Here is an 11901-nt window from a genome sequence, read left to right as displayed (position 1 = left end):
AGAGGGCCAACTGCTCGCTCAAGGCTTCCCAGTGAGGAGACAAACCCCAGAAAGTTTACCCTTGAGCTGCACTAGTGAGCAGGGCCGTGGGAGGACAGAGAGGGGGCAACGCTGCCATGTCCCCTGCTGGCCGCTACGCACCCCCCCCCCCCCCACGGAGGGTCCACACCTCACCCCAGGAGACTACCAAGTTTTTATTTTTTTAGGAAAAGCACAGCTTTGAAGTAAGTACAGCAGCACCTCCAAGGACACATTCTGGGAGGAGTGGGTTTTAATAGGAAGGCACGCGGGAGAGGCCCACATTTGCAAATTCATTTAAAATAAGGCCACTAGGGCTTCCCTGGTGGCGCAGTGGTTGAGAGTCCACCTGCGATGCAGGGGACATGGGTTCGTGCCACGGTCCGGGAAGATCCCACATGCCGCGGAGCGGCTAGGCCCGTGAGGCATGGCCACTGAGCCTGCGCGTCCGGAGCCTGTGCTCTGCAACGGGAGAGGCCACAACAGTGAGAGGCCCGCGTACCGCAAAAAAAATAATAAAATAAGGCCACTAATAATGCTATTCATTCAGCGCAGGTGTGCAGACCCAGTGCCGAGTGCTCTGAACAGACCTGCTCCCCGTGCTGGCCTTGCCAGGGCAGAGCCAGTAGCCCGTTCTACAGAGGGAGGAGCCGGCTGCCCGGTGCGCAGCGTGGTCAGATCAACAAGAGGCAGAGCCAGGGCTTGTTGCCAGCCGGTCTGCGAGCTACAAAGCTCACCCTCTCCTGTCACAGCTTCCTTCCCTATGAAGTTACAGGGAATTTCTTGAAGAATGTCACCTACTTTCCTACATAGAGACACACAAGAATAGGGCTTCGCCCGATGAGCTGGCCTCTGGGCCAGGATCACGCTTCGGTTATGAAGATGTGCACCAGGGGTGAGGTGACAGAGCAATGTGCCCACACAGCATGGCCCCAGGCGCTGCTGTTCCTTTGGGCCCACCCTCTCCGGCAGTGCTTTACTTTGCCGCCAGTGAGTCTGAGCTGACCGCCCTCATTTACGCTTCTCACGTGCAGCCTTGAATGTGACCCAGACTGCCAAGGGCAACCAGATAAACGAGGTGGGCCTAGTGACTGACCACTGCCACCTCATCAGCTTTCCGTCCTTAATTGTCTCCCTTCTCTGAAGCCTTTTCTGTTTGATTTCATTTGGTGGCCACCTGGATGGCTGAAGGTGCTGGAAGTGTCAGGAAGGCCATGACTGCTGGACTTTTGGCTTTATTGCACGAAACGGGAGTTGTATCACAATCCTATGTTCCTTTTGTTCTACACCTCTGAGGGCAGGGCAGTCCACATCTTCAAAACATTCACTTCATAAACTTCCCTGGTGCCCCAAACCATGCCAGGTTATGTGCTTAGGCACTGAAGAAACCTAACACTGACATTTGTCAAAAGTTTCTAAGCCTCCACTGCCCTTGATGTTGGGAGGAGAGATCACTGAATAAGGCCCTGAAATGGCAGGTTTCAAGTCCTAGGACAGCTGGGCACTCAGGCCATGTTTTGGCGCTCTGAAAAGAGATGGCCAGAGTGGCAGGCAGATTCTCTGGCTGGAACGGCCTTTGGAGACGTGAGAGTCCTTGTATGCCTCATGCCAGAGACAGGAAACTGAACCCTGGATCAGGGGGCACTTGCCCAGACATCAGTGGCTGAGCTGGAGCCAGAATACGGGTCTCCTGACACTTGGGCTGGTACCTGGTCCGCTCACTGCCAGCCTCAGCTCAAAGCCCCAGGTTAAAGAGGAGACCACCAACTTCCTCTGTCCATGGGGAGGGTCACTTCCTGTGCACTGGCTCCCAGAGGCCCTCCCAGGTCCAGGCGGAGGGGCTGCTGTCCTGCAGCAAGGCCCCAGCCTTCACCCCTGCTGCCAGACCTGCGCTCCCGGAGCCCCTCCTTGGGGCGCAGAGTGAATTCCAGAGCTGCACGTCCTGGGCTGTGCCCGTGGGTTGGGGTGGGCCCAGGCTGTGCTTTTAATGACACGGTATTTCAGGGTTCGGGCAGCTGGACGCAGTCCGCTCCACCAGGTAAATTACAGGCTTACCAAGTCAGAAATCAAATAAACACTCCAGCTGCCGGCGGCGCTCCAAGGAGAGCAGAGGTTTCCGGGAACCGCCCCACCCAGCTTAGCTTAATTGCCGCCTGTCACTCCCCTGGGACCGGGGCCTTTTCTCTGGCTCACAGGCCCCGAGAGACAGGACAGGGCTCCTGGGCACACAGGGTGACGCAGACTCGGCTGAACAGTATGTTTCTGACAGCTTCTGGACACGGGCAGGTGCTGACAAGCCTTGCCCTCGCTCCACGCCTGGCCCCAGGCTGCCCCGTGTCCCAGAGCACTGGAGGCAGGAGATGGCAGAGAGTTTTCACTCCACATGCCAACTCTAACCTGTTGGTGGTGGCCACCTGGAGTTCTGTGCTGGTCGTTTTGAAATTCTATCCAGATTTGAAAGAAAAAATATCAAGGTTGATTATTGATGACTGCCGTGCAGAAGGTTAAGGGAAACTATGTCACCCGTGCTGGGCATTGTCACCCTGGGCCACCCGATGTATCCACCATACTTGGCTCAGCAAAAAGATAACTTTTCCACAGACCTGAACTCCTGATGGTTCAACATGGTGACAGACAGACGGGGTCAATAAAGCCCCCAGGATTTTTTGTTTCCCTGAAGTGTCCATGCCCTGCACGTCTTCCCCAGACAGCAGAGGCAGGTCAAGGGAGGAAGATAGGGAAGATGAATGCCATCGGCCTTGGCCCTAAATCATGCTGTCCATTTAGCTCTTTCTGGAGGCGACCCACATGCCTCCTTGTGGCCAGCGGTTTGGTAATTCAGATCCACAAATATAGCCCACCGAGGGCAGCTCCACACTCTAACAGAAGTGCCCAGAAATGCCCAGTTTTGCACCTGGGAAGGGCAGGCAACTGGAGATGGACCAGGACCTGTCTACACATCCCCAGACCCTGTCGTGGACGGTGAAGGGCCTGAGGTAGCCATCCTGGGTTGCAGGTGCCTCTGAGTTCGTTCCACATCCGGCCACAGCTGGCCCAGCCGTGAACAAGGGCAGGTCCTCAGACAGGACTCTCTGCCAGCCCCAAAGAACGGTCAGCCCGTGCTTCTGGGGAGGGGGCTGGGGTAGAACCCTGCTCCGGACGCAGACCACCAGGCCGGAGTTCCACCACCGCCTCAGGCGCCGGGCGGGGGCGGGGCAGAGGGGCCTGGGGAGGACCAGCCCCTGGCAGGATGTGGGCAGCCGAGGGGCGCCCTCGCTGCCGCCCTGCCTGATGTGTGAAGGCGTTGAGGGGGGGTGCCCCCTGCGGAGGGCTGACCTGACCCGGTAGGGGCGGCGCAGCAGGCGGGGCGGGGCCTCAGTGGCAGCCGCAGGCGCGGACCACCATGTTGCGGTGCTTGCGCAGGATGACGTTGTTGCTGCTGTCGTAGTAGAGCACGGAGGTGGCGCTCAGCTTGGTGGGCGCGCAGCACGCCTTGGGCACCGCGTCAGGCTTCATCAGGTGCACCTGGCGGGGAGGGGGGGCGGCAGGCAGAGGCGTGAGAACCGCGGGGACCCCGTCCCAGCGCCCAGCTCCTGCCGCCCGGGCTGCAGCCGCTCGCCCCTCCCCGGCGCCATCTCGCCCCGCAGCCCGGCAGGTGCTGGCGGGAACTCTGCCCCGGCCCCGCCCCCTTGGCCACCCCCACCCCTCCCCCCGCTGCCCTCAGGCCTAGCCTGGGCACCTGTGGCTCCTGTCATAGCCCCTCCCCTCAGACAGGACGACCCTGACCCTGCTGGCCCCCGGCACGTGTGCCAGGTCCTGCCTGCGCCCCTGCAGCGCCGCCCCCGGGGTCCCCTCTGCTCCTCTCTTCTCCCTGCGCTTCTGCAACGTCCCTGATCGTGTCTTGTCCGCATGAGCTGTTTCTGGTCCGTCTCCCACTCCAGACTGGGAGCCGGTGAAGGTCCGTGTTACACCTGCTGGCGGCCAGACTTCTAGGCTCACCCTTGGGGTGTCCGACACTGTTGTTTCTCAAAGCACCTCCACCCCTCCTAACGATTTCTCGGCAGAGATTGTTCTGGGCAGATGACCACTGAGGGCACAGGGACCGAGTCACCTGCCCAGTTCCATGGCTGAGGCCGAGGCCGCGGCACGACTGGGACCTGGCACGGGGATCCCGCTACCCTCCTCCAAACAGCTCTACCCCTAAAGACAGCCCGACTGAGTGAGCTCTTGCAGCCTCTACAAAAATATTTATCTGGAGACTCGGAGGATGAGCTGCCGTTCACCCTGGACTCTTCATCGGGGCCCCACATGGCAGGGCCCGGAAGGCAGCCCCCCAACCTGTCAGGGGCTGGAGAGAAAAGGGAACCTGCTTCCATCCACCGGGACCTCCCAGGCCTCAAGGAGGCCGCTGAGCAGGACCTGGGCGAAGCCGTCTCATGGGGGGCCCTGTCCGGCAGCCTGGCCCCCGGTCCCCAGAGCCCAGCCTTACCCCAGAAGCCCCAGCTCTGAGCAGCCTGCTGCCAGGACAGGCTCTATCACCCCTGACCTTCTTCAAGGAAGGCAGCTCCCCAGGGGTCCAGCAAATCCCATGTGACCATTGGGAAAGGAGGCATTATCCTGGGGTCCATGCTGCCTTAACTCATTTGCTCTAGGGCATCACCTTGAACAACCTGTAACTGCAGGGTCCAGGTCAATGTTCTAGAAAGAAGCCTCAGCACTAAAAAACATTTAAAACACTTAGCGATAAGCAGCAGCAACAGTGTTCCTATTAGAAACTTTTTCAGCATTTAGTTTCCCCAGACACCGGGGCATCAAAAGCCTGTAGAGACACAAAGAGCCCAGAGGGACCCAGAAAAAAGAGCCAACGGGAAAGGAACAGGAGGGGAAACCAGAGGGGCACGGGGTACCTGGGGACTCCGGCACAGGAAGAGGGGGCAGAACACACACGTGTGTCACCCACCCCGACCCTGAGGGCGTGTGTGACACACAGGAGGCCGAACGTGCCAGTGAACATGGTGCACGTGTGTGTTCCGAGGGCACAAGTAGCCGTGTGGGATGCCCGCCTATCATGCACGGGCTGTGCCTCTGACCCCCAGCAGGCGGGCCTTTGTAAGTCTGGTACCCACCGCATGGACGTGCAAGTCCCCCATGTGCGTGTGTGTTCAGGTGCACGGGTTGGGGGTGGCCCACACGGGAACCAGTTTTTGCACGGCTGTGGGATTCACTGCACGTGCACGCAGAAAGGTTTCTGTAGGCCAACTGGCCCGAGGCAGGGGAAAGCAATCAGACTCACAGGTTGCATCAGACCGAAACTTTCCGGACCACCCAGTTCCAGTAACTGAACTGGGGACTTTCCACCCGGCCCAGCCTTCCCGCCTTTCGAGGGGCGGGACTAACGGTCCCTCACGATACCCGAAAAGACCACCAAATAAGGAATACCCTGCGCCCTCCCGGATTCACCACACCCCTTTCCCTTCTTCCCCTATAAATTCTGCCCAAACTCTCGCCCGGGCGCGACTTCTCTGGCCACTTTCTCTCGGACCAGTGAACCTCACCCGGGAGCGTACCCGAATAAAGCTTGTTTAAGCTCTCCTCCGTCTTTGGTGCCGTTCCTTACAGTTTCCATGTAGAGAAAGCTCCCTGACACAGCAGTGCTGCCATCACCTGCTGGCTGCACGCGCCCCTCTCCTCCACAAACCCCTCCCCTGGGCGTCCAGGCAGAGGGACGCGGTACTGACCAGGGACTGCAGGATGGCGTGGTTGGTGGCGTTCATGCAGGAGTCCAGTGGGAAGGAGCACTCCCCTTCACAGTAATAGGCTGAGTAGCCTTGGGGGGCGATGACCCAGTCCTGGGGGCAGGTAATGGGAGAAGGTGAGTCCCATCCATGTGCCCCTCCCGAGCCCCCCAGTCCAGCACCTGTCACAGCACAACTCAGGGCTGCCCCTTACCCTCCCTCAGCCTCAGGGCCCACCAGCCCACCCTCGGGCCCCTCCCAGGGCAGTTTCCCCCAGAAGCCTGACATCCACCAGAAGACCCTCAGCAGACAGGGCTGGGCACGATCTCCGTCCCCTTCATGCGCCATCAGCGCTCCGCTTCGTCCTCCCCAGCCCACCCTCAGTCACAGCAAAGGCCAGAGGCACTGCCCACCCTGGCCTCAGTTTTCCTGCTGCAGCTCTGACATTTTATGGCTAAGGATTCAGACAGTCTCCATTTTCATGGTTTTCACAAAAAAGCACTTTTCACTACAAAAGCAACACATTCTCCCTTTAGAGGACTTGGAAAAACACAGAGGAAAATAAAACAAGAAAATGCAAATCCCCCATGTTTCTACCTCCTCTTGGACATACACTTGCCATCTTCAAGGTGGGGACTGTCATTTAGGAAAGAAGGAGAGTCAGGAATTACCAGCCAGCCAAGGTCCTGGAAGCTGACATAGAGCTCATGCCGACGGCACACCTGTCGGCGGTGGGAGCCGTGGACGTCGTCTGCGGGGGACAGAAGGGGCAAGGTCTTTGCTGGGGTTCCCGCTCTGTGCACCCACCACGGGGGACGCCCTGATGGGCTCATTTGTTGAGTAAATGAACGATGGGAAACTGACCCATTTGGTCTCATAAAGCCCATCTCTACAGCTCTGCTGGCGCCGTGACCCTGGTCAAGAACCTTCGACGGCTCCAGATGATTCCCCGTGGTTACAGTCACCCCACGCTCAGCCCAGCCTCCCCTGACTTTCTGCCTGTGACTCCCCATGGTCCACTCAGCAGCCCGGGGACCCTCTGCCGCCCAGCAGCCCCTCCTCCTTTCCTCCGGAGACACCCCTGACCTCATCCGCCTCTCCAGCCACGCCCATTCCAGAGGACAAGTGGCTCCCACTGAGGCCAAGCAAAGCGTGGCTCCCCGTGAAGGAAAGGAGGGCACCAGGGGGCTCTGATCCCCGGGGGCTTGGCCTGGTAGGGACACCTTCACAGAAACGCTTGGATCCTGCAGGGCGCCCGGGGCAGCACCGAGGGCCACCAGGGGCACCTGATTTTGATGGGGGGGTGGGGGGGGGCCTGGTGAGCCAGGGAGGGCAGGAAGGGACTTCAGGGCAGCAGGGGCAGTGAGGGCAGATGCTCAGAGCCCTGGAGACCGTGCAGTGGCTGGTCCCCAGGGTGCAGGGGCAAAGTGGTGTCAGGAAAGGTGGCTGGGTGACTGACCATGAGCCTGACCCCACTGAAGCCAGGAGGGTTCTGTCCCCACCACCTGGTCCCCAACCTCACCGAAGATCCCCGGCAGTTTGTTTGGGGGCGGCAGCTCGTTGGTTCTTTTCGGCAGCCTCCTCCTCAGGGGCCTCACCGCCCGAGGGGCTCGGACGGGGCCGGGGCTCGCCCTGAAAAAGGTGACCACGAAAGGCTGTTGGGAGCGCGGTGCCTGTTGCCCCAGCAGACCGGCCAGGCCAGGATCCACGCTGCGCCCTGAGACGGAAAGAGCAGAGAGGGCGGTCGCTCGAGGGTGGGGCCCTGCACGGGGACACAGCAGGGACCTCTCTGTGGGCGGGCCAGGAGCACGGAGCCTGAGGCTGCAGGGGACCCACTGGGCCTCGGTTTCCTCCTCTGAAGACCCGACTCCCAAGTCCAGCCCCAGCCCCCAGCGGGCAGGTCTGCAGGAGCGGGGGAGGGTCCTCGGGATCACAGGTTCGGGATTAGTGATGGTCCAGGGCACCGCCCGTTGTGACAGCGCTTTACAGCTTTCAGTCAGTTCACGTGATGATCTCAGCCAGTCTTCATGGTGACGCCAGACCCATCATTTCCCTGAGAAGCATCAGAGCCCCTCGGTGACGGCTCAGAGCACCACTACCGGGGACTCTCAGAACCAGGGTTCCCATCCATCTCGGGGCCCCGAGGCCCGAGTTCTACCTTCCACCCCATCCTTTCTGGGGATCAGTGTAGGATTCACAACACCCGGCTGGCGGGAGCGGCTGCCAGGACTCAGTGCTTGCTCTGCTGAGCAGCGCCCAAGAGCAGGCCACTCACCGACGCCCCCAAACGAGACCCCAGGCTCCGCGGGCAGAGACATTTACCCCAAGTCCACGTTCAGACACGTGCATCTAATTCCAGAGCCCTTTTTATCCATTTAAGTTCTCAACCAGCGGGTTTGTGCTTTGAAAAGGAAGAAAGAGAGAAAAGGCTGTGGGCAGAGACATGATGGGGCCTCAGCCTAGGAGCAGCGATGCTGGTAAAGCTGGGGTTTTACCCGCAGCTGCTGAAGCCTGAGGAGGCCGGAGAAACACGCTGCTCATCCCCGGCAAAGCCACCTCCACCAGTGGCGCTACCTTCCTGTGCCTCTTTGCAGTGCCAATGGCCTCTTGTGTTTTAATTGTCAAAGTGATTGTAACAACAGCTGTAAAGAACCTTAGAAAAAATATCTCCCATAAACCCCTCCCCTGCTACAACGCATCATTTTCATTTTTCTGGGATATTTTCATATGTTAATTTACATTGTGAGCGTAAGAAAGAAGTCTGTATTTTTCCCAATTTTTCCACGTAAACATTTTCTTGGTTGTTAAGTCTCAACTATGAACATTTCAAATGTATAAAATTCCTTTGAGTAGATACATCTGAATATTTAGATATTAGTTCATCTTTAGACATTTACTTCCTGGCTTTCATCATAAAGATGAGAACGTGATAGAACCTCTTCATGTCCTTTCCCTGTGGAATTTTCACACACTAAACAACAGGGCATGACTACAAGCTCACTGTTAATGTTTCTTAAAACCCAGGGCCGAACATCCCACTTCCAGGTACATTTCACCCCAGTGTTGCAGCAGTGATGCACAGGCATAGACACACAAGCCCATATGTGTGTGTGTGCACACACGTGTGCATTTACACAGCTACTGTACACATGTGCACATACATAAACATATGTGTTCTTTTAGTGGGTCTCATGATCCTCCACTGCACATTACAGGTCAGGGACATCGCCGGCCCTTACACAGCTGTGCTTTAGCCCTGAGTCCATAGGCCAGAGTTGACTAAACAGCTAATCGACCAGAGACTAACCTTTGACCTATGACATCACCTGCCACAAACATGCACTGGGCCCATCAGAGGTGCCACTCAGGGATGACCCTGCTGAGACAGGAGCTGACACTGGAAGGGGCCCAGGGAGAAGCCGTTCGGGGAGTTTGGGTCATGGCAGGTTAGGGTCACGAGGAAGAACAGCAGGCCCGTGAGGATGCAGAGCCACAAGACACACAGCAGCCCTTCCACAGAGGGAAGGCCCGTGAGGGCACCAGGAGGAGGCCGTGGAGCGACGGGGGCAGGCGGGCGGCTGTCGTCCACGCGGCACTGGAGCGGAGCTCCACACCTGGTGGACGCATGCGGCGGCCTTGGCCGGCAGCCCTCCAGGCCTGTGTGTGCAGCCGCCCTGTCCTGTGAGTCCCTGGAGAGCCCTGTCCACTGAGAGGCCAGGGAGACCTTCGGTGCTCCCGAGGCTGTGCTCACTGTAGGCTTTTCTTGTGCAACTATCTGGTCGAGGATCGTACTGGGGTCCTCTGGGCGCAGAGAGATTGGGTCACAGGGCAGGCCCCGGCTGTCCAGGTGGTGGCCCCCAGGCTGCCTGGCTCTGGCGGGACCCTTTCCAGAAAGCAGAGGCAGGAACTTCAGGAACCTCTGAGGCCCAGGGTCCCTGCCTCTAGACCTGAACTGTGAGGGTGCTGGCAGGCATGCTGTCCCCTTTGTGAGAGACGTGGGATGTGTGGCCACACCTCGAGATGGGGGCCACACTGTGGCCTCCCCCAGCACGCAGACCCAGATGAAGATGCTGCTCCTCTGGGCCAGGAAGGCCCCTGACACCTCCAGCCTCCCCCCATTTCTGAGTCTACCCCGTCAGGGCCCGGATGTCTTGGCAGCTCCCCTGCCCTATCACAGCCCTGGGGATTCATGCCCCCTCCCCTGGGCCAGGCCAAGATTGCTCCCATCTCTCCCCAAGGCCTCTTTCTCCTCTGGGTGCCACCTGCCCCTTCCCTGCAGCCCCTGCCCCGCCTCAGCCTGCGGTCATGGATGTGACCCTCGTGCCACGTTGAAGGACAATCAGGACGCCTGGCTGAAACCCTTGGAGGGGATCCAGCTGTGACCAGGTGTGCTTTTGTCCCACAGGTTATTTATTTCCTCACCGCATGAGAACTAGGAACTCAATGCTTTTCCTTCTTTCTACTGTTTAACAACCCTGTAACTCGTCTGCTTCTGGAAACCTCTGCCTGTCCCAGGCTGACGCTGGAAGACGTCTCCCACCACGCAGGGCAGATCAGTCCTCCTCCCCAGAAGGTGCTGCACAGTCCACTCAGTGACGTCCATCCACTGCCCGCCTGGTCACGGTCCCCTGACACTCTGTGGCTGTCCCCTCAGGGGCACTGTCTCTCCACTCCAGGATCCGGGCCTCCCGTCAGGGTGAGGCCGCAGGGAGCCTCTCTGAAAGGCCTTCCTTGACCAGCTGGAGCTTCCTGTTCTTACCCACGGGCTCCCATCCATTTTGTGCAGCCCTAGAGCCGCACTGAGAAAGCGCAGCCTCCATGGCAGGCCTGGGTTTGAACCCCACACACGCACGCACGCACACACACACGCAAACGGAAACTCATGTTTTTCTGTCTAGTTTGTGAGACTGTGGATTCAGGATGAAGTACGTCACTGCCCCTCATGGGTTTCAAGGGAGTATGAACAAGAGGCTGGTTTAGGCTCCGTAACAGAGAAGAAGGGAATAACTGTCTGATCTGGACAACACAGGAACGCTATGATTTGAGATGAGAAAACCCATCTAAGTCCATCGGTCAGGTTTGTAGAACTCCTCCCATCCTAAGTCGCAGCCTTTGGCCACACACAGGCGAGCCGTTTATTCACAGAGGAGACTTCTCGGAGAAATGTCTGCACGAACGGTCTCTCTGCCTTCAGTTGCCCCTATTACCAGTTTACTGGCCGCCTAAACCGTTTTGCTTCCCTTCTAGAGACATCTATTTAGCTACGACAAGGAGGAGAAATGTGAGAGGCAGGGGAGGTGAGGCTACAAAGAGACAAAATTTAGTGACAAAATGAAAGGCCCCCGAAGGAAAGTCAGAAGGGCCAAAGGAAAACCATCTTACATTCAGACAGCGTTTCTCCCAGTTACAAATTCACATGTAAGTGTGTATGTTTTTATGGTTCTAATAAAACAGTGCCTTATATAGACTCTTCTGCCATCTTCATAGACACCATTCTGCCATCTTCTCAGTCTGCTAGCTTTCCCATTAAAGTTGTTCTTCCTTGTCCCAACAACTTGTCTCCTGATTTATTGGCCTGTTGTCTGCTGAGCAGAGTGAGCTTGGGCTCCGCAACAAATTTTGGTGAGCCGGCCAGGACCCTGGGTGCTTGTGGCTAGCTGGCCTCTGTTGGGGAATTTTCAGGTAAGGCCCTAGCAGCCACCGGGACCATTTGTCCTGAGGATCTTTCCTTCAAAATTCCCTGAAGTGGCGCCGGCTGCCCCAGCGCTGGGCAGCTGAAGTGGGGAATCAACATTTGGGAGCCAAATGGGTCTCACATAGAAGGGTAAGTAGCTCCAGTATATACGACTGGGAACATTTTCCCCACTCAGTTTGGGCTTTTTTCCTTTAAGGGAAAAGCCAATTTGTTCGTTTGATTGGGGTGCCCTGCTGGAGAGCGGAATTGTTGTTGGACTCTACCTGCTTTGTGAACCAGTTTGTTGGCTTTTGTTTTGCATTCATTTTTTTTTTTTTACATCTTTATTGGAGTATAATTGCTTTACAATGGTGTGTTAGTTGCTGCTTTATAACAAAGTGAACCAGCTATACTGCATTCATTCTTGATGGAATCTCTTTGTGCTTTTGGTATTAGAATTTGCTTGTGCTTTTT

The 11901-nt window shown here is 57.6% G+C and overlaps 1 protein-coding gene across 1 annotated transcript in view; it reads right to left on the bottom strand.

The window, feature by feature from the left end:
- Positions 1-3393: 3393 nt before the first annotated feature.
- Positions 3394-11901, bottom strand: part of LOC132420017 (bone morphogenetic protein 8B) — a 40067-nt gene continuing 31559 nt past the window's right edge. Inside the window, exons 4-7 of the mRNA XM_060003974.1 lie at positions 7276-7470; positions 6425-6504; positions 5757-5867; positions 3394-3543 (exon numbers count right to left, since the gene is read on the bottom strand). Of these exons, the coding sequence (XP_059859957.1) occupies positions 3394-3543; positions 5757-5867; positions 6425-6504; positions 7276-7470 (536 nt within the window). The remainder of the gene's footprint in view (positions 3544-5756; positions 5868-6424; positions 6505-7275; positions 7471-11901) is intronic.

This window comes from Delphinus delphis, chromosome 1, assembly GCF_949987515.2.
Source record: "Delphinus delphis chromosome 1, mDelDel1.2, whole genome shotgun sequence".
NCBI lineage: Eukaryota > Metazoa > Chordata > Mammalia > Artiodactyla > Delphinidae > Delphinus > Delphinus delphis.
Note: the sequence above shows the minus strand (reverse complement) of the source record. Positions and strands in the feature narration are given on the sequence as shown.